This window comes from Chaetodon auriga, chromosome 24 (assembly GCF_051107435.1).
Source record: "Chaetodon auriga isolate fChaAug3 chromosome 24, fChaAug3.hap1, whole genome shotgun sequence".
Taxonomy (NCBI): Eukaryota; Metazoa; Chordata; class Actinopteri; order Chaetodontiformes; family Chaetodontidae; genus Chaetodon; species Chaetodon auriga.
Window position 1 is genome coordinate 12293232 of NC_135097.1, and position 23047 is coordinate 12316278.

General features: G+C 41.8%; 2 protein-coding genes across 15 annotated transcripts in view; both read right to left on the reverse strand.

Moving 5' to 3' along the window:
- mark2b (MAP/microtubule affinity-regulating kinase 2b) overlaps positions 1–12599 on the reverse strand; it is a 52743-nt gene extending 40144 nt beyond the window's left edge. For all 14 annotated transcript variants that reach the window (XM_076724312.1, XM_076724300.1, XM_076724313.1 and 11 more), the window contains exon 1: positions 11277–12599. In XM_076724312.1, the coding sequence (XP_076580427.1) occupies positions 11277–11327 (51 nt within the window). In that variant the 5' untranslated portion in view covers positions 11328–12599. The remainder of the gene's footprint in view (positions 1–11276) is intronic.
- A 4871-nt stretch (positions 12600–17470) lies between these two features.
- Positions 17471–22481, reverse strand: krcp (kelch repeat-containing protein). The gene is made up of 13 exons (XM_076725245.1): positions 22355–22481; positions 21846–22007; positions 21573–21654; positions 21224–21283; positions 20691–20922; positions 20438–20536; positions 19987–20118; positions 19676–19863; positions 19382–19578; positions 19192–19286; positions 19004–19058; positions 18799–18896; positions 17471–18232 (listed from the first exon to the last, which is right to left on the reverse strand). The coding sequence occupies exons 1-13, from the start codon at positions 22414–22416 to the stop codon at positions 18000–18002; spliced, it is 1695 nt and encodes a 564-aa protein (XP_076581360.1). The 5' UTR covers positions 22417–22481; the 3' UTR covers positions 17471–17999.
- Positions 22482–23047: the final 566 nt, after the last annotated feature.

Consider the following 23047-nt stretch of genomic DNA (forward strand, 5'->3'; position numbering starts at 1 on the left):
ACTATCAGCTATAATCTGATGAGGCTTCCAGATGATCTTTCAGCCCGTTTGTCACCCTGCTGAGTAGACTGCTTCGCCTTACATTACCTCATTCTGCAGTCATAATTGAAAACCAATGCGTCTTTCATTGTTTACTCTGCTGAAGCACACTTTTACTGTATGGTGCAAAATGTGTCCATATGTATGTCCATTTTTGTATGTGTGTAATGAAAATATGGGGTATAATTACACACACCCATTATTACTCCAATTATATACAATTAAAATACAGCATCCTTTCTGCCAACTTTGGCAACCAAAAAGCTGATGGCTCATTGGCAGCTATTATTACATGGTGTTTACATGATTGTTTTTTTAAATGCTACATCACAACCCGCAGTTAACAATTAAATGTAATCACACTGTTCCCTTTCATTTGAAAGAATTAACTACAAATTAACAACTCTGTCGCTTCCTGCCCAAAGACGACTTCGGTCATCGGAGACTCAGAGGAAGAGCTCAGCGGAACACTGAAGACAATTATAACCGTGGGGGGAAAAACTATATCAAATTTAATTAAATTTAAGAGTAATGAGCTGCAAACCAATTTATGAGGTTAAACTAAAGGTCTGAACACTTGCACACTGCCAGAGACCGTTTCCCCCTATTTCATACTACCCCAAGGTTTGAGGGTCATCTGTGGGGATGGGGGGGCAGACTGGGTTCGGGACAACATATTTATAATCAACAGAAGGCTAACAATACACTAAGAGTTATTATCAAAAATGTTTCAAGTAAAAGTGGTGATGATAATTCAAAACAATGTTAAGATTTTTTTAGACAGCTGGGTAATTTCAACATAGCACTAATAGCATTAATTAAAGCTCCAAATGACTCTCTGATTGGTTCTCCGATCATTAAGATCTAATCCAGATAAACACATTGAGTTTTGAGGTGCCCTTTTTAACACTGCTGCTACTGAATTTAATCTATTCTCCACACATTCTGTGGACGATAATGACAGAGCTGAAATGTTTTTAGCGAGCAAATTACACTGACATGCAGTCCGAACTGGAAACCTGTATGTTCAAAAGGATGAAAAAAAACAACGCAATGTCAGATACATCAAGATTACTGTCAGGCCTATAGGCTGCCCTCACAAAACTCATTTGACATACAATCTGCATTGTCTGTAAAGATCCACATGCTGCAATTTGCTACAAACATAAGAGTAGTTAATGAGCACAAATCTTGTTAACTATTAATGTTATAAATTCTGCTTATTAATTAATCCCGTCCAATTGGGCTTTACTTGACTTAAAGGGGGGTAGCACTCGTAGAAAAAACTTCTTAAGCTTTTCTTTTTTGCTTTATAAAACTCCTGCTCACCAAGATCCTTGACAGCAGCACCGCTGTTCAAATTGCCATAGCTCTCTGTGTCAACCTAAGATACTATAATGGAATTTTCAGCATTTATATTCCTGTGTTGGGCAAGGTAAAACTGAACCAGTATAAAACAGATGGGCCTATGCAGGAGATTTTTTTTTTTTTTAAACAAATTTAAAGATAAAAAATATTTATATTTAAACCATTTTTTAAATATTCAATCCTCAAACTCAATTTGACACTTTGCAATATTATAGATGTTATGTATCTTTCTTGGACACACAATGCAAGCACATACAAAAAGCTGCTGCATTATACTGAAATTTGTGGGTGGGACACACACACACACACACACACACACACACACACACACACACACACACACACACACACACCTCCCAACTCTAGGTCGTGATGGCTGTGTTGCCATGGAGATTTGTCGCTTGCTGAATCCTGCCCTCTATCTCAATGTTGGTTTGTGAGTCTTTCATCCTTCCTTCATTTTCTCTCCCTCCCTCCCTCCCTCCTCCCCCCACCATTCTTTTTCTTCCTCCCCATCTATTCATATGTTTATGTTTCTATTTATGCCTCTCTTTAAAGGCAAGATAGGCTTCAAGAAAAAAAAGACACGTGACAAAGAGATTCATGTGGTTAAATAGGAGCGTGTAGTGTGAAGTATCCTGATATTACTACACAGTGGCATATCAGTCGATTGTCAAAAAAAAAAAACAGACTTAACAGAGGAGCTGTTGTTCTTAACCACCACAATTTACTTTCTACATGGTGACTTTTAGATAAAAACATCCATTACAGCTGAAACCACAGCTACCAACTGGAACTACTAGTTAATTACAAGGAAATCCCAACAGGGGATAACTTTGGCGTACGCATGTGAACAACCACTCTGATGAGATGGAAATTAAAAGGACACAAGCTACAAAGTTGCCAAAATGCCTGACAGAAATGTTACTGCATAGTGAAATAGCCAATCTTTTTTGCTGATGGTCACATTTGCTCATGTTGGTCATATAGAGGCTTGAGTACTGATTGGGGTCAGTTGAAGATTTTCGAACATTTTATGTTTAACCTAAACCATTATAGGCCAAAAGCAGTGCCAGTTGAACCACACCCCAGTCTATCCTTAACTATCACACTATAGCTCGTCTGCTGTGCTCCTTTGTAACCTCTTCTAAAACTCTGCAGGACAGTATCTATGTACAGTATAGCTGGAGTGTGTGTATATGTACGTGTACACACGCACACGCACGCACACACACAAACACACACACACACACACGGCTAAGTAAATCTGTGAGAGGCCCCTTACTTTAGCAAGGTGGTGTCACGCTGGGTCTCAGTTTGCTGTGAATGTAGAGTCGTGTGTGTGTGTGTGTGTGTGTGTGTGTGTGTGTGTGTTTTCTCTTTAACTGGATTACCCTAGCTCCCAAGGTATGCGTATATTTGTGTGTGTGTCTGTGTGTGTCTGTGTGTCTGTGTGTGTGTGTGTGTGTGTGTGTGTGTGTGTGTGCACACGTGTGTGTCAAATCAATTCAGAGCTCCTGTTTGCTCTGTTGCTGTCACAGTTGGGACACACTGCACAGCCCGTCCTTGCGTGGTCTTGTTCTACTACAATGCAACTGTGTGTGTGTGTGTGTGTGTGTGTGTGTGTGTCAGTGCAGGCCACAGTAAACAGGTCTGCGTAGCTTTCACATGGTGGAAGACATAAAAAGCTGATGAATACACATCTAGATATAGCAACAAATCTTTTAAAAGTAAAACAACCAAAGGAAAAATAAGAGCACTAGTGTTATTTCATTTAATGCCGCACATTGGCAGAGTAAATATGACTATTGTTTGGGCATCTATGAAATAAGTATCTTATCATGTCTCATCATGTGGACTCATGTGGCATTCATGTGGGATCCATGAAATAATGGTTTTGAGACTTAATGAATAGCACGATGCATTTGTTGCATGGTTAAATCACAGCCAAGGCAGTACAAAAGAAAATCTTTGCAATGTGGAAAATACTGAAAATTATAATCAAAGATAAATTAGGTTTGATGTTTTGTGATTACAAAGCCCACTTTGACTTTGTGGATACATTCAATCAAGCAATTTGGTTCAAGTAGCAAGACTGCAACAGCGTTTGGGTGTACACTCCATAATCAGAATTATTAGCCCGATCAAGTTCCCGCTACGTGATTTGAACCCCAACTAACCAAATGTTTCCACTCTGCCTGGATTTCTGAATCTGTGTGACTCAGCAGAGATCAGAGCGTTTCCTCCACTGGATACAGCTAATCCTGCTGGATCCGAGAGGTAAAGGGACCCAGGTTAAAGCCTCAGAATCAAACTGGGCAACAGCTTGGGCTAGTCAAAGCATTTTAAACCAGCTTTGTTTCAAAAACTGTCAAGTGGGTGAATCAAGTTGTAGTGTGAGTAACGCCACAACAAACACCTCTGACAAAGACTGCCTTAGCCTTGGGAAATGTGTTTTGGAGAATAAGCCAGATTACTACTTCTTGGGTGCAGCACTGAGGGCACAATGGAGGCTTGAATGTTTACCAGTAGCTGTGTACTTAAAAGCACTTCTTGAAAATGTGCATTGATCTTAGACAATGACCAATATATAAGGTAATGTGTCAGTTTTACTGCACACAGTTTATCCTCCAGAGGCTAATAGAAAGGCTACAAACTAAAAAAAACAAAACAAAGAACCTTGGTGTGTACTCTTGGCTTGTACTTAATCTAATCTGTGACAATTTAATCAAGTCCCCAATGTATTCATGTGACCTTTCCTGGACATCAAAACATACACATTTGATCACAAGAAGAGAAATCCAAACACTAACAACAGACTGACACCAGAGGACAAAATAGAGAGACCAAACTACTTTGAAGCGGTGAGACAGGAGTCCACATGCCTTTACCTAAATGACATCAAGGCCTTGAAGTCGCAGGTCTACAGTTAGTTGCCACACCTACCACTCGGCTCAACAGGAAAGGCCTGTTTTACGGTTCTCCTCTACACAATTCAATACACACCACACAAAGCACTGAACTTCACTGCACTGCTGGTTGAACACCCAGGTAGCATCTGCCTGCCCTATATCTATGTGTCCACTGGAGCTCCAGGTATAAATGGCAAACAGAAGTCAGTGAATCCAAATGTAATTCCAATCCAATTAACAAGTAACTGCATGTGCCAGTGTGAGCGGGGAAAATGAAGGACTGCTAGTGTGTGTGCTGGCAAGAACAAATATGAATGTGATGGAGTGAATGATCTTGTGTGTGTGTGTGTGTGTGTGTGTGTGTGTGTGAGTGTGTGTGTGTGTGTGTGTGTTTGCAGCAGGTTCTCTGTTGCTAGGGCCCTGGCTAGTTTTGTCTTTCTGTTCATCTGCCTAGTGACTGGTCTGCTAAGGAGAGAGGCATAATTTATGGTTTCCTGGGCGTAACAGCAACGTGTACATGTGTGCGCGCCTGTGTGTGTGCTTTATAGATCGCTTACAAGATGACCCAAGGAGAGCATGAATGAAGACAGGCAAAAAAGGTGAACACCAGAATATTAAAAAAAATAAACTGTCTTCAGCAAAATGTCTGTCAATGCACTCACACATTCAGAGTGTCCCTCTCTCTCTCATCTATACGTAATTTCCAGCCCAACAGCTTGCTGGGAAATTCTCTGTGAGGCTTTCACACTCCCAATGTGTCAGGTGAAATACATCAAAGTGTGCTCAGCTAACCTCATATTTCCAATACACTGTTTGCTTTGCCTTCTGTTGCTGTGGTGCTTCACAGCATTTTGAACGTCCCTTTGTCAACTTTTCAGTCGTAGTGCAGGTAACAAAGGTCAAAGCCGTAAAGACGGGAAACTAGGGCCAAGGAATGACAAGATTTATACATTATGATTTTGACTTCATAAATAAATATACGGATACTGCCCCTGACATGTCTCCAGTTCAACAATCGCATTTGCATTCCAAAAATGGGAAAGAAAATGTGAGAATGGAAGGAAGCAGAAAATAAATCTGCAAAAATGAATTGGAACTCAGAGGTAATTTCTCTTACCAAGCTAAGAAAAGGCCATGTGATAGAAAATACATTTTAGAGTGAGACAAATCTTAAGCATTGTTAATTTGCCTCATTTTTGATGACTGAGGATTTAAAATCTCAAAAAAAATCTACTAATGCCTTGGTGAGAAATACTGGATGTAAGTATAACGTTTGTGTGTTTAGATACAACCCTGATTCCAAAAAGGTTGCATAAAACATAAACATAGAATGCAGTGATTTGTAAATCCTTTTCAAACTGTACTCAACTGAATTGAGAACAAAGGGAAGATATTTAATGTGTAAACTGATCAACTTTATTGTCTCTTTGTAAATATACACTGATGCTGAATTTGATGTTTGCAACATGTTCCAAAAAACTTGGGACAGGGACAAGTTTACTACAGTGTTACAGCTCCTTCTCTTTTAACAACACCCAGGAAGCATTTGGGAACTGAGGACACTCCGTGCTGAAGTCTTTCCCTTTGCTGTTTGAAATACAACTTCAGTTGCTGAACTGTCCAGGGTCTGCGTTGTCGTATTTTGAGCTTCATTATGCACCGCAGGTCTGGATGCAGGCAGGCCAGTCCAGTACCTGCACTCTTTCACTGTGCAGGCACTCGGTTGTAACATGCAGAATGTAGCTTGGCGTTGTATTGCTGAAATAAATGGGGGCATCCCTGAAAAGGATGGCACCTGGATGCATTAATGGTGCCCTTACAGATGTGCAGGTTACCCATGCTATGGGCACTAATACAGCCCCATACCATCACAGATGCTGACATTTGTACTTTGCACTAATAATCTGGATGGACCTTAACCTCTTTAGCCAGAGAAAACGACATCCATTATTTCCAAAAACTATATGAAATGTGGACTTGTCTGCATACTTTTCCACTTTGTGTCAGATCATCTCTGATGAGCTTGGGCTCAGAGGAGTCAGCAGTGTTTCCGGATGTTGTTGATATGTGGCTCTTAATTTGTATGGTCGAGTCTTAACTTGTAGATGAAGCGACAAACTGTTTACTGACAACTGTTTTTGTGAAGTGTTCCTAGGCTCATGTAGTAATGGCCTTTACACAATCCCGTGACCAATTAACCTGTTTGCTTGTGGAATGTTCCAACCAGGTGCTTTTTGAGCATTACACAAATTTCCCCCGTCTTTTTCTGAACCCTGTCCAAACTTTTATGAGACATGTTGCAGTCATGAAATTTAGAAATAACAACAATAACAATAAATTTTATCTTTAGGTTGCAGATAACTACATCTAGCTATGATAATCAGGCAGCTTGAAGGTCCCAGCTAAGTCTTAACAAGATAGGCAATGCTTTTAAGTGTTTATATGAGAATGTGGAGGCTTCTCCCGTTGCGGTGCATAAAATTACTGTCAGATGATTCTCCTTATTCCCATCTGGTACCAAGCCCTCCAGTAAAATGTAATAGTCCTACCGTCCCACAGGAATCCCACAGATCCCATCCCCGTTTTTCCTGCTTGATAAAGTAGCGTACAAGCAGGATAATTTTCAGTGAGGCCAAGTTTATACTCGTAGGCGGAATTAAACAGCAATCATTAGTTTGGTATAAAAGAAGACTGCACAGTGAGCTATCTTGGAAAGGTGACTTCAGCTCAGGGCCAATGGTTCCCATCATTTTCCAAGTTTTTGACGGGCCTTTGCCTTGCCTTTAGTGAAGGACTGAGATTGCTGGTGTCACTTGAATTACACCGGGCAGGTAAGGCAGGCCTTTATATGGGCCACCTTGCATTTCTGCTTCATTTCCTTGTTCCTTGTTATATTTCCATTGGGGACGGACTGTCTAGAATAAATAATTCTTGGGTTAATCCAATGTGAACACTCAAATCAAGTCCTTGTTAGTTTCTTGTTTCCCCTACATGGCTTCTACAATGAGGAAATGTCTCACTTGGACAAATTAATGGTTCAAACCCATGACACCTCCATGTGGGGAGGATCCAGTTTGCTCGACTAGTGTGCAACTACCCAAACAATGAAATGGAGGATGAAGTAACAATTGAAGAGGCAGACCAGTATTTCTGGCTGCATTAGTCTGTCTTTTCAGAAGACGTGGCTCAATGAATAGAGAGGGAACATTGTAAAACAGGAAATCAGACAATCAAGAGATTGTGTCTGGGGAAGTGGACAAAGAGTGCAAACCTACAGCAAGCATGTTAACACAAGTTATGCAGCATCACATTTTGGACCAATTTACTGCAATAATTTAATTGCAAATGGCTTCTCAGACGGCATACGTTGTACTTTGTATGTTAAAAAAAGCTTCTTTATCACTGAACCTACAACGATCTGTTGTCACACTGATAATGAGTGTCATATTCAAAGAGGTTCCTCAAACTAAAAGCCAGAACCAAACCTTGTGTAACATGACAGATCAAAGTCACTCGACATAACTGCAATTTCACACTGTCAGAACTCCGAGAGATGTCACAAGTCACTTAGCCTATCTACATTTCACAGCTTTCTTATATGTGTCCAGCACCTGTTTATGATGGCAGGGTGGCAGCCTGTCTTAGTCAGTATCTTTTACTATGCAAATCCTTTTTGCATAGTAAAAGATACTGACTAAGTTACCATTAGTTACCACTAACTTACAGCTTAGTTTGTCGGTCTGTGTTTTTTTCCATCAATATTTCCATCAATATTTGAATCCCTCCTCTGTGGCTCTAACCTGTGTGGGTTTAAGGACAGGGGTTGTCATGGTGGAGAGATTGTAAAGCCCCCTGAAGCAAATTGTGAAATTTTAAGAAAATCTGACATCTGTAAAAAGGGCATGCAAACTTTCTATCCACCTCCAGCAAATCACTATTGGGCTAACCTGATGTGAAATATTACAATAAACAGCCCCTCCATTCCAGTTAAGCAGTCTATATATATATATATATATATATATATATATATATATATATATATATATATATATATATATATTCCAGTTAAGCAGTCTATATATATATATATATATATATATATATATATATATATATATATATATATATATATATATATATATATATATATATATATATATATAGGATGTCTGCTTTTATCAAGCAGCACACTGAATTGCCAGATCAAAATATAACACTGAAGTCTGCGATCGGAAAAGAGTGTGTCATGTCAACATTGAGCCTGTCTTCATGCTTGGTGACATTTCGTCTTGTATCTCGAGACCCGACACCAAAGGCTTTCTATATGTGGCCTTTAATATAGACTGTGTTTGTGTGACAGTACCCATCCATGACCTTTTGCCTACAAACCCAGCTAAGGACTTACCATGACCCCAAACATTTTTCTTTCACCCCTAAATCCTCACTTGGTACTGTAGGATGAGTAAGGGTGCATTCAGACCAACAACAGCAAAACAACAAAAGGGCCTCTATTGGTACAGGTGTGTATCTAAAGGGTACACAAACAAGGCCGACCAGGAAGTACAGCTTGAGGGTTATTAATCAACAAGATACTGGACTTCGGTTTTATACTCTTGCTTGAGTGTGCAACTGTTCAGAGCTATCACAGCAGCAGTTCATCTCCCTACAAGCATCATTTGGCGTGTGGACAAATGCCGCACATTACACACTACAGGGTATTCTAACCAATAAACACGCTTGCAAGTATTTCATTGGCCATCACATTGTGCTGTTGGACAATGTTGAAGAGCCAGGTATAACTTTTCTGATAGACTGTTATTGTTTTGTCTGTTCTTTGCCAGGACCCTCTGCAAAGGCTAAAACAGTGGTCTCATTGAATTTAATGGATGTTTGCTAATATTCAAGGTTAATGCTCACATGAGCGTTATACCAATATGTTAAAAATACGCCAAACTTTAATTATGACATCAACCTTATTTGGATATGGAGAGGCCCTCTGTGTGAGTGTGTGTGTGTGTGTGTGTGTGTGTGTGTGTGTGTGTGTACTACAGTCAAAGAGTTATATAATCAACTGTATTGTTTATGACCGCAGTTCCAGGTAAGGGTGTAGCCACATAAGAATATAGATGTGTCACTCTGTGTGTGTACTTCTTTGCCAACACTTACCTACCTACCTAACTACATACATACCAGTCTAATAATCTACTGTCCTGTACACTCTAATAGAAGTTGTGATCCATTCCGTGAGATAAGCCAGCACACACACAGCAGCGTGTGTCCTGTGAGATCGCAGTGAGATCATGGTATCAACAGACAACTTCCGTCAGCATTTCATTAGTACAAGAGGTGAAGACAGACTAAATCTTTTGACCTTTTGAGTCTCCAGCACCAACAGGTTTCTGTGCAGGCTGGTAAGAGCAATTCTGCAGTCTGGTTGGCTCTGTGCAGGAACAGTTTACACACCTGGGTTGGGCTTTCAGTGTTTCATGTAGAAAACTGTTTGACAGAGGGTGCAGCTCTTGGGACAGATTGAAAAATCACCATTTAATAATGCTCCTCTAAATGATCATGTTTGCTCTATGTATGTTGCTATATTCATGAAAACTGCTCACCAACTGCTAAAACAATATCATACTACACAATACTCACAGCAGCTACGTTAATATACCTATAGAAACTCAAGCAACACAAATATAGAAATGCATTTAGCCCTGCACACGTGCCGACATCATCCACTGGCTACTCTGCTGACATGCAGACACAAATTTTTCCATCCAATGCTCTTAAGAGATTTTTCAACACATGATTCTTGTCAACAGCTGTCCAAGTAATGCAAGTCATAGTCTGTATCAGAAACTATAATGGTTTTCATGTGAGTGCATGTGGTTTTTCACAACAACAATGAATCTACAGATAAAAGTGTCAACAATATTGAGACAGATACTCTAGTCGTAGAAGCAAGGGCTTTGTTCCGGCCTTCTAATAATGATTCACAGAGCACAGTCGAAGAGTTCCTTTGTACTTTAAACTTTTAAGTACACTACCAAGGTGTTTTTCTAGTCAACTAACATGTAAGTGTGAAATACACAATCTCTTTGAATCTACAGCTCCCAAAGTCCTTTGCAATATGATACATATATCAATGGTATTTACAGTGTGTTTAGGAGCCCTACGGCCTCTGGATAAGGGTCAGTTGTTGTAGGTCAAGAGAGCATGTGTATTCTTTGTGAGAGCCTTCAATCACCCCCTGTACTGTGTAAAATCTATTTAGTAATCAATGAAAGATAGCTCTTGTTTCTTACAAGTTTGCATTTGCACCAAAAAGATTGAAATTCAGGGAACTTTAAGGGCATGCTTGCACTACAGAAGTTACACACCAATATTAAACGGTAAAAACAAGCCTCCAACTAAAATCAACCTTCTTCTCTCTTGGAAAAGGGGGATCTCCCAAACACCACTTGATTGTTTTCACACTTTAAACAATGGATTATGAGTGTTTCCAATGGCCAGGGGTACATATCAAACACTGGTAATATACTCATGTACTATGGTGAAATGGTAATGCATCTGGATAATATGGGGATGCTGGGTTTCTCTCCTGTCAGCTGTATAGAATTCGCGTGGAACTGCCTGACAGGATTGTGTGTATTGCAACAGGTCAGAGTAATGAAGAGTCAAGTAGGAGGACATGCCCCAACACACAGACTAAACAGAAACCTAAATTTGTTCTTCTGTTCTGCAAGGAGTGGGAAATCCAGTATGAGTGCGTAGGCAAGCTGGTGAATCACTGCTGCATGGCAAAGACAACAGAGACAGAGAAAAAGCAAAGGGACAAGCAGAGACACTGGAAGGCTAACTAGGGGCCCTATCTGCAGCAGATTTCGAAATAAAGTACATATGTGAATAAATATCATCTGTAACATTATTTTGGAGAATTATATTTGATGTACGTCTTACCTGCCCAGTCGAATTTTCAATAACTTGCACCAGTGGTATCCTTGTTGACATTTTTGAAAGATTTGAAGTTGCCAAAAAGGGGAAAGGAACGGTGAAACAAGAACGACTCTTCAGTGTCTATTGTGCATTTAAGCCCTGTGTAGTTGATGGTAGAGGGAAATTTCCAACAGATGTCCAGTGCTAGCCAGCTAGCAGCACGACAGATAGCCCGTGAATCAACAAGTTGAATCCCACATCAGCGGCTAGCCGAGTTAGCCAGCTAGCTAGAAACTAGCTAGCAGCAACCGCACGTCCCATGTTTGCCAGCAATCACAAAACAGGAAAAGGCAAATATCTTCTTTAGCTTCGGTCTAGGTGTAAAAACATTCAGTTCCCAATTAGCATGTATCAGCGTCGATGGTGACCAGCGAGCTATCAGCCCGATGCTTTGACGTTTTGGCCAGCTAGCTACTTGGGCTAGCTTGAAGAAAAGTTGGGCAATGGTTGTATTGAACAAGACAAGGTTCAATTAGGTGCTAACATGCTAACCTGTAAGGTTGCTAACTAACGTCTAAGGAAGCCCAAACTGTCGCCGAAATCTACAACTAGTTTTTGTCCAGCGTCGTTTTCATAGCGCAGTGTCGACGTCTGTTTTTCTTTTTTCGTGGCAAAGACGTTTCCTTTCAGGTTTTAAACCAGGTCCAGGGTCTACAAACTTTCAGGCCAAAGTTATTCCCGGCGAGGTCTCGACCTTCCCAACTCACACAAAACAATTCAAAATGTTCCCAGTGAGATATTCGGGGTAGTGTATCCGAAAAAATAAAAGCAGCACCATGTAAAATGGTCACATGGCAGGTGGGAAACACGAATTAATTTGTTGCGCTAGCTAACTGGCTGGTCAATATTAGCCAATGTAGCTAGCTAATTCAGTGTTTCTTTCGCAGCAAAGCTAGCTAGTTAGCTTATTACCCTGCGGCCGCAGCGGCGGTGACTGCCACAGAGCAACCCACAAAACTCAAAATCCACGGAAATCACCGGCGCTCTTCCTTGTGTTGCGTGATTGGAATAAGGTCGTTCACCAGTGCTGCACTGCAGTGTGGCGATATACCAGTTCGTCCTGTCGGAACACCGACCGCTGTTATTCCCGTGACCAGACGACTGAAGGAGGAATCATCAAGTTGTAAAATCCATTATCGGTAAACTGGGGTTTTCTTGTTAGGAGGAGCGTGTCACGGGCGACAGGGGGAGAGAGGCGAGGAGCTGCGCCCGAATGCAGTCTATGCGCACGATCCTGCCCTGATACCGGAACAAGCTCGCGGCAACATGGCTGCTTGCACCACGACTGAAAGAGGAGGATTGAGGAGGGAGGGGGTTCGTTCTGTGTTCGGCTGAACTCGGCTTTTTCCGACCGCGACTTCTCCAGGGTGGTAAATGGCAGGTGCAGGGGATTGTGTGCGTCCCTCACATCCTTCACGTCCTACCAGGGATGCACTCTGGCCTGCTGAGGATGGAACCCCATACCTTCAGGGAACCCAAAATCCTTAGGTTCCCTTAAAAGTTGCACATTTTTCAGTAATTTGAGTACTTGTAAAATTCTACCACTAAAAATGTAGCTAAACTAACACAAACTACAAATCAGCACAGATCTTAAAATGCAGTTATGTAGTTGTTTTTGGTGTAGGACTGTTGGTGGCGTGAGAGATGGTGATTATTCCAGGGGCCCACAGAAAATCCACATCCCAGTAGGATGAATGAAGCTCTTGGACCCAAGAGCACCTCTACAAAGGAGCACGTCTGTTAAGATTTGTGTCATTCACAAACATTTGTACGCACACACACTCTCTTTTTCCTCTTTCCGTATCACTCCGGAAACTCCAGTTCTGCAGGTGATGCTTTCATGGTACCTGCAGGAGCTGCCAGATATTTCAGTGGAGTCACTTCCCCATTCACCTGTGACACACGTAGTTTTTCCCTTTGAACACAGCTCTTTACACATAACTTGAAGCAGAGCAAAAAAACAGCTTCATGTTGTTTTTGCATTCATTCAGCCAGCCGGCCAGCACAAAACTTATGGAGTATACAAGGAAACATCAAATCTAGTTTTCACATTTAACACAGTTAAATTTAAGTAGCACTTATTACGCACACAACAAGACATGCTTTTATTATCTGTAGTTTTGGTTCAGTATTGTCTCGAGGTGTTTTTCTGCAGATATTCACTGCTGGTTATCATCAAAGTGGCATTTCCTGTCCAGCTTTAAAAAAAAGTGTGTAGGCTTTTCTTCAGGGCTTATGAATAGCAGAACACCAGTGAACTTTGCTTGCTCATAGGGTGATCTTTGCTGACATTATTCTCTCAAATACCTCACCCTTTTGTTAACTGTATGCAGATTTTTCATGGAAAATCTCCTTCCCAAATATCCCCATGGGTTTCATCTGAATTTATCCGAAACCATAGCTATTAAACTATACTGCGGTGTGGTTGAATTATGGGTCCTCAATGCGATCACAGCAGTAAAAAAGCGTAATTTGTAAATAACTGTGACTGAGATGCTGACAGCTGGCATAGACATTTCCAAGTTACTTAGCAACAGCCATGGACTGACAGAAGATAATATGGCCGCCAGTGGAAGTGGTGATGTCTGAACTCTGTCAGTCAGGAGGTCCGCAGAGACTAGTCACAATACCAAATATTCAGCATTGGCACAACACGAGGATGTTATGGAGAAAATAAAAAAGAAATCAGGAAATGAAGGGGTATGAGAGGCTTGTTAGTAATGACTGGGAGAGGATCCAACTGGCAGGATTTCCCGATGAATCAAGGGAAAAGAAACACATCCCTCATGATGGATGGCGTGTATATGCACTGTTAAAGGAGACAAACACCTCTGTTACTTCCTGTGCACAACAGTGTTCATATCTTTAATACTGTCACCTTCTTACTGTATCGCCAGGTCTTTCTTGTCAGTATGCACTCAAACCAATCCAACAGACTTGGCAGAACGTGTCCCCTTTCTTTTCCAGGCACATTGGAGCATGTCCAATTTGATGGTGGGCCACAGGAGAGCGGATGTCACATGCATGGTACAGTATTTTGTGACCGGCACTGAAAATGTGCTGAAAATAGGCAGAAAATATATATTAATGAGCACATGAACTCCATGACTCTACCTTTTTGAAGATTTCACATGTGTGATTTGGGTAGGAGGCATTAATGGGGAAAATGTGCAGAGGTGTCGCCATCTGCAGGATGTCTGAATATATTACAGAGTTCTGGCTCTATCTATCTATCTATCTATCTATCTATCTATCTATCTATCTATCTATCCTGACACCATTTCCTGCTGTGTGTCCCAAAAATGCTCCTCTCTCTTTTTTTTTTTTTTTTTTTTGGCAGCCTTACTCTTATTTTGCTTTGGAGAAGAAATGACACTCTGAGTAGGAGGTTGAACTGCAGACTGTTAATTGCAGATGATTCGAGGGTATTTTAACTCTCACTGGATGAACATTAAAAAGAATACCAGCCTTTTTATCTCCACTCTCCTATTTCAGGGTGCCAAGTGTATCTGGCCAGATAAGAGTTATTTTTAATATGTAGCCAATCACTTTCTCTGTCCAGGCTGGCATCCTGTGCACCAGCAGACTGTTGATACATTATTGTCAGGCTTCCCCTGCAGCCTTTTTGCATTTCAGTTCACCTCCACTAGAATCTAGCTCAGCCCAACTGTTGGCGACTCCGTGGAAATGAGCAGATCTTGATGACTGCGACATCTGACTGAAACAGCATCCAAATTCTTCACCACGTTGTTACACGTGTGATATAAATGCACTGGAGCCTGATCCACCCAGTTTTTACCAGTTATTTCACATTCAGTATGCCAGTTATTGAACAAAGTTTTGAAGTAATTCTTTATTTCGTTGTATTTCTTTATTTGTTGTTGCAGGAAAGTGCACGGAAATGCACTTGTTCTTATTTTCTGGTGTCACTTTTTAAGAATCTGATAATAAAGGCACATTACTCGTGAACTCAGCAGTTTTTTTTTTTAGTATAGAAATACTTACTGGGAAGTCCACTTTGAGCTTTATGACTTTATTGCACAAAGGTCTCCATCTTATTTTTTTTAACAGTGTCAACTTTCTTTATTCAGTGATCAATAAAAGTGACTTAGATTCTGACCATTGTAGTTAATTAGGGTGTTTGGAGTTGAGCCCACTGTAATTGAATGTGTTTGTAGATGTAATTTGGGGCTCAGGGCCTTCTCAAGAGCACCACAGTGGTGGTAATGAGATGTTCTTTCACTTTCTCCACCCAGAATGTGGGCATTGATTGTGGAGTAGCTCAGCTAATTTGGGAAAATTAGGATTTGCTAAAAACAAATCTGACCACTTTTTTCAAGTGGAAAACTTGTTTATGTCATGAAAACTTGATAGAAACTTCAATTTTTTTTTTAATACCAATAACATGTTACATTTCATATGAATGTAAATTGCCAAACTGATTCTGCAACCCTCACTGTCACATTAACCAATGAACCATCAGCTCCAACAGGTGGACTGTGTAGGTCAAACCTGGCGTCACCCACAGCCAGCTGTAGCACCTGAACGCCACCTGCTGCTGCTGCTTAAGTCACTCCAGGTTGTGACAGAGCAAGTACAAACCTGACCAAAAGAATAATAATAATAATTACAGTAGATTCTGATATATATTTGTGCTGTAACTGAGTGAGACAAGATGAACCGAACATGATTATAGAAGAAGAGACCAGCAAGAGAAGCAGAGGAGAGCAGAGTACACATACGAACAGACAATTAGGGAGTGTGAAAAGGTAAAGGATCATCTCTCTTTTGCCTAATTTATGGCCTAAACAGACTGAAAGGGGGACAATCCGTCCTTAACCTGGCAATTTAGTCGGTGCTGACTCACAGTGTGGGCAGAATTAGTGAAGAAAGTGTGTACAGACACTGCTACAATTACAGTAAGTGCAACATGATGTACTTAACTGAAATATATTGGAAATAAATGAATTCCACCACATCATCTTTAATTAAAGCCAAAGTAATTAAGACTTTTTTTTGCAGCCCATTAAGAGTGTTGTTTATAGTTTGCAGTGAAAGTGAGACGTATCTGCGAGTCTTGGAGGGAAATGAGGAAACGGATCTGTTCTTGATTGAAAATTTTGAGGAAGCCAGGCTTTCCTTTGCATCACCAGAGGAAATGCCACAGACTAGGTGAAACCAGTTCCATGCTGTTTTCGAGTAAGTGACCAAAAAAAGCACAAAAGTCCTTGTGTCATCCTTTGAATATATTTTCCAGCATTGTTCCGTCTTCATTTGGGTTCCTCTGCCTCTGCTCTGAGGATAGGGAGGCCGCAGTCACTCCGTGGCTGCAGGACTCCCTCTGCGTCCGTGCTGCTCAAACCCTCTGTTTAAACGCCTATCGGGCATTGTCCAAGAGTCCAATTCTGGTGGTCAAATACAATCATATTGAGTGTAAGAATGCTGCAATCAGCTCAAAAAGAAACCCATCGTATGTAAGAACATCTGCAGGCAAAGACGCAAAGAGAGGGGGCTCTCAAGTGCGGTTTCTGTTAAAGTGCATATTAGATTTTTTTGTTACAACTTCTACAACTCATCACGATATTTGACAATTAATGTGTCAACACACTCTAGTTTCTATGATCTACCCCTCATCTTTCTGCTCTGGCGGACAGACATGGAAACACAATGTGCTGCTTGTTTGTACATTAAAAAAGAGGACATTAACTGGCTTATGTGAAACTCCTGTTAGCAAACAGGTTGGCTGCATAACCCAAAGAAAATATTAAGGTCAAAAAACAGCCCCATTCATGGCACCATTATCAACGATTCAGCAGAAACGAAGATAATCCCTCTGCAGCTCCGCTAATCTTTTATTAAAATGTCTCTGTTTAGCTCTTTGAAGATGACATCAGTGCTACTCTGCTAGTCTGACATTAGCTCATGTTCATGTTCCCGAGTTACTGGGACGAGCCTCTCCGTTTAACGTGCCAAACCTCATTTAACTTACTTCAGTTTGATCACTTGGTTTCAAGTGCACCTCAGGGTTTAATGAAGGTGTTAATTACTCTGTCAAAAGGAAAAGGTTGTCGAAGTTGAGTCTAAGTGGGTTTAACTGTCTCTGCATGTCAGCACAGGGGGCTTACTTTGTCAACTTAAAGGACGGGTACGCTTAAAGTGCGTAAAATCAAATGTTTATTAAGAAAAGACAGAAGCCAAGTGCAGATCACAACAGCACAGGAACAGGAAGTGAGGTTTGTTTCACGAAAGCACACACAAATGTTTTGGAGATGATGGCAAAAGCAAACAATGTCATGATTTTGAGCATCATGAAATACAGTTAATGCACTACGAAGGCCACTGAAAGCCTCAGGTAGTCAATAGTAAAAGAAAAAGACACTTAAATGAATCCCAAAATAAAAATATAGATTTTAGCTCACAAAGAACTTAAACTATGTACATAAAAATGTAATTTCCTTGAGTCTTTACAGGTTGAGATGTGTGTTCAAGAAATGCTCTAACTGTAAATCTTACACAGACATTTTCCAAAACTAACATCTTTAAACCCTTAAAAAAAAAAAACATGATAGAAAGAAGAAAGGAAACACAGACAAACTACAGGAATATAAATAATGAAGAGTCTGTGGGGGTGTTAGAACAGCTTCACGTCCAGTCACGCAGTGAGGATTCACCTCTGACGCACTCTCTTTAAATAGCAGCGAGCAGTTCCTCCACAGCGACAGTCGTCAGGTCGGAGTAGAAGTTGCCCTCGTTGTCTCCGCCTCCGAAAATCAGCAGAGTTCTGCTGATGGAGTCTGCGTCCGCATCTTCATCCTCCTCTGAGAAACGCCGGAGACCGGCTGTTTCCATGGTGATGATGGAGTGTCCTGCCCTGGGGACGGAGAGCTGGGGGAGCGTCACTTCCGTCCAGCTGTTGCTGTCTGAACCCGTGAAACAAAGACAAAAGTGATCAGTTTAAGAATCGAAACTTCAGAAAATGACAAGTATAATAATGTCGTATCATAACAAAGTCAACATTCCCTGGTTCCAGCATCTAAGATATGAATATTTTCAGTTCTTCTTAGTTTTCTGTCAATTATAGACGCACTGATCAATCAGCCACTGAGCAGAACAGGTCGATTTTCAGCATGACCGGACGTGACCGGCCGATTAGTGTCAATACACCTGAGTCTGTGCTGATCACACCCACATAAATGCAGGACAGTGGGGGGGCTGCCAGGTAAAAAAATATTTAATTTATGTGATTGAACTTAATGTGCACTTGGTTCATTTCAGCTCAGTATGACTGACTGCTGACTACTGTGTTTTACTGTAAATCTGTAAAACCAAAAAGCAACCTAAAGACTTCAGCTTAGACTCCCAGAAAGGACAGGGACAGCAGGACAACTGCCTGGATGTTCTTTGACCTACTAATGTCGACAACCAGACAACAAGGATTTACTGTATATAAGTGTGTACTTGTGTGTAAGTGTGAGCTGCCTCTCACCGATGTCAAAGATGAAGGTGTCACTGAGAGCGTTGTTTCCATTGTAACCTCCGTGGATCAGGAACTTTGTGTCAGAGAGCACAGCGCTGCCGTGCCAGCTGGAACACACACACACAATTTAAATAACACAAAAACAGAGTCCTAATATTGTTGGAAATTTCTTGATGCTGCAACTCGATGTGTGTGTTTAGTTAGTGTTTAGTACCTTCGGGGGGAGGGGGTTTTGCCAGTTGTTTTCACAGCAGAAAACTCCATCAGACCTAGAAAACACAAAAACATGTTAATAGCAATTATGCATTCAGTGCTACATTCACACCTCTATTCAGATATTAGGTCTGTAGTTAGATATATGTGTGCATGAAACCTATAAGACCTAGTTGGTGTGTGGCTTACCGAGGTCCAACATGTACATGTCATTATAGCAGACAGGAGTGTCCCATCCACCAAATACGTAGATCTTCCTCTCCTGCATCACACATGCAGAGTGACTGACAGAAAACAAAGAGCGCAGATGAGACCAGGGGAAAATGCAGACAGTAAATGTGTGTGAGAAGGGTCCTGACACTTGGACAAACCATCTTACCCTGAGCGGGGGGAGGGCGCGTCACCCGTCACAATAGGCTGGTACCAGATGGAGAGGTGGGGATCGAAGATATACAGTGAGTCGCTGCAGCCGTCGGGCTCTGGGTTCGGACGAGGGAACACGCCTCCCAGCACGAACAGTTCGCCCCGAAACATGCTGCAGCTGTGATAGGCGAGAGGAGGAACCTTACCTTGAGCCTGCAGGAGACAAGAGAGGGGAGGAGGACGTGAAGAACGCAGATGAGCTGCAAAAAAGGGCTTAAAACAAGCAAAACACACACAAACACACACATACCTCCACCATAGTCCACTTCCAGCTCTGCGTGTCCAGAATGTGAACGTCGTTGAACCACTTTTTGTTCTTAGAGCCTCCAAACACAAAGATCCGCCTGGACTCGGGGTCGTAGATGGCTGTGTGGCCGATCCTGGCCTCTGGTGTTGGACCCTCAGCCAGAGTCTCTGCTGCAACCCAGGACATGTCCTCTGTTGGACAGAGACAAGAACACTCAGTCTGACATGGATCCACTGGAAAACTAAAATCCCCTCAAACTCTCACTGGAGCCTAATGTGATACAGATCCCAGAATGTTGTGCATGACTGACTGACCGGTGCAGAGCTTCCACATGGGATCTTTGCAGAACTGCATCCTGGCTCCCTGCCCTCCAATCAGAATAGCTGTCTGAGCATCGATGGGACACAGAGTCTGACCCCAGCGACCTGATGGGCTGACCAACGGGGCTGCGGGAAAACCAGAGACGTGTTATTTCAAGTGTTAATGTCTCACAAACGTCAGATCAAGCGTTAACATTCCAGAGACAGCCAACTCCAAGTCTGCAGCAGCTGCGAGGCACGGTGCTGATTTTATGTGCCGTGGCCTGTCCAAGTTTATGCTACATTCCTCACTGAATGCTTCTTGAGAAACACAAACAGAAAATATCATTCTGTGACCTCAGGTGGGCGATGTGCATTCACGTACCCGCTATGGCACTGAAAAGCAAATAAACATGACAAAAGGTAAAGGGGAAAAAAAAAACTAAAATGGTATGCAGAAACTCACCAGTCTGTGTGGGAGTCTTGGCCTGCCTACTCTTCGTCCTGGCTGCGCTCTGAGGAGGCGTTCTTCCCACAATCCCCTGCGCCTCTCCTGCTCCATTAGCTGTAGAAAAGAGAAAGGGAAGGAGATGTGATGGAAGAATTGCTTCACTCCTCCACACAGAGCCATGGGATCGTCTTTAGCACCAATTATCGTCAACAACGCCACTCTGGCTTACACGCTCACGCGGGCAGAAATAATGTGGCATCTCCCTCACCTGTTCCCTTCATCTTTGTTGCATCTCCTCCACTACTGAACAGCTTCTGCCCCGCCTTCGTTTGACCTCTGGCCTTCCGCACAGGTGTGGTCTTCTCCACGCCGCCATTTGGACACACATTCTCCTCTTCCCCTCTCTTGGCCATCTTGCTCTCATCACTGTCTTCCTCTGACTGTTGCCCTCTCTTCCTCTTGCCGTTGAGCTCCCGGGCTGCAAGGGGAGCCACGGTGTCCTGAGAAGGTCAGAAAAAATAGGATGAACCCATTTCTCACATTAGCCTGTATAGACCAGAATGCAATGCTGCAATACAGACATGTTGGGTGTTGAGGGGGATATGAGACTCCCTAGCAAGATTTTGCCTATTTCGCACATTTCACACACATTGCAGTACCACAAAAGTAAATAAACAAGAACTTCATCTATATTGACCAATATATTAAAAATACGACTGTTACACACGGCTGTTGATGTGGGATTTTACTGTCTACATCGCTCACTAGTATTAGTACTAGTATAGTATTTGTACAGATTACCTTTGGTGTGTATTCCTTTGCAGCCAGGATGAGCTCTGGTTCTGACCAGTCTGCTTTTACCTGGGGGGGAAAAAAATGTACATAAGGTTCATGAGTTCTTGTAGGAAGAGATTAATAGATTTGAACCTGAGTTCACTTTTTCTTTTTTTAAATCAAGAAGGAAGACAACAAATTTGTCTACCATGATGAATAAATATTGTAATTTCCTGCTAAAACTGCTTTAAAAGATCATGAAGGACATGCTGGCTATACTCTTTAAGGCAGGCTATGTTCTATTTCCATACTGATGGTCCTACAGATTGTTTGGCTGATGTCAGTCCCATATTTTATAGGATTTCTTGAAACTCACCAGGTTTCCTCCTTCCAGAGTGACATTCAGTGTGACGCTATCCGTCCACGTTTCCTCTTCCCACTGCTCCCATGACAGGCACCTGGAGGACACAAGATATCATACTCTGTGAAAGGTTTCTCTTTAAACCTCATTACTGATATTCAGACTTGATGACAGTGGGAGATAGCAGATGAATGGGACAGACCACAGAAATATGACAACACAGTCACCTTATACTCCATGAATAAGCAGTGAAAATAACATCAAACAAAACCCTGAGAGTCAACTCACTTGTTGTACGGAGTCAGTTTTCCGATAGTGATGGGCATCCGGTCAGCATCGTTGAGCTCCGCATTGACGCAGATTCTCTCCCCCCACGGCCCGCTGCTGAACAGCACCACCTGTCGGACACTTGGAGGAACTGCAACACTCACCCTGCACGAACCTTCAACGCTAACACGGAAAGGAGGAAAATAAACAAACAAAGAATTAAGTCAATATTCGTCTCTGTCATCATCCAGAAAAGCTAGCCTCGAGGTAGGAAACTGTGTGCTGGCATGTAATTCACAATAACAAAGAAGCTGGCCGACGCATTCTCTATAAACACGGCGAATGTAAAAGAGGCGCCATTAGAGCAACAGATGAAGGTTTATGACATGAGCTGGTGACCACTGCTTACAAAAATCAGTATTTAAAAACGCGTGAGCTGTGGTTCAGATACAATGGGGCTCACATGCATAATGTTTAAACGTAAAAAAGTAGCTAACATTAACGTTATTGTTAAAAACATCCATTGTTACCTCAGCAGTCTTTGAGGCGGACCGTTTACCCCGAAAGCCGCATAAATTCCGAAATCATCCATTTTGGTGTTTTCCTCCAGCAAAGGGGTCTATTGTCGCAACTCTTCTTGTTATCCTACTTTATTTTGACACTATTTGAATAGCAAAACAACGATATCGCGTCTATCCTGCTCTGTTGGACATCTCCCGCCACAGATATGTGTACAATATCCAAACTCCGCGCGAGTTCTCGGTAAAAGATTGTGAGCGCGTGTTTAGTTGTCAAGGGTATCTGTGTGGGTGGAGTCTGCTCTCCTGAGTATACAACGCAACCAGACTTCCGTCCATCCGGTACATGCTGATACAATATCGAGCACACTGTAGGCAGGCCACAAGCCAATCAGAGGCCTGCATTCAGTATCGCTGCGAGACGTAACAGAAGCTGCGTTCAAGAACACTAGTCACCGCTTTAAGTTTGTGGTTATGTATTAATATCTTGTACTGTACTGTACTGTACTGTACTGTACTGTACTGTACTGTACTGAAACTACACTGCTGTTTTCTTATATATTTTTAAATTTTGCTTATCTTAAGTTTATTTAATCAAAATAATCTATTTCTATGTCTTTTCATATTTCTTTTATAAATTCCCTTAATGCCTCTTAAAGTAAAGCACTTTGCCTTGTTGTTGACTGGTGCTATATAAAGAAACTT

What these genes read in the sequence shown, in the direction of transcription:
- krcp (XM_076725245.1), bottom strand. Translation starts at nt 22,416, where the DNA reads ATGGATGATTTCGGAATTTATGCGGCTTTCGGGGTAAACGGTCCGCCT. An exon ending in CAAGACTCCCACACAGACTG is followed by an intron (nt 20,119 to 20,437) that starts GTGAGTTTCTGC and finishes GTTTTCCCGCAG; the next exon opens with CCCCGTTGGTCAGCCCATCA. An exon ending in CATGTGGAAGCTCTGCACCG is followed by an intron (nt 19,864 to 19,986) that starts GTCAGTCAGTCA and finishes TCTGTCCAACAG; the next exon opens with AGGACATGTCCTGGGTTGCA.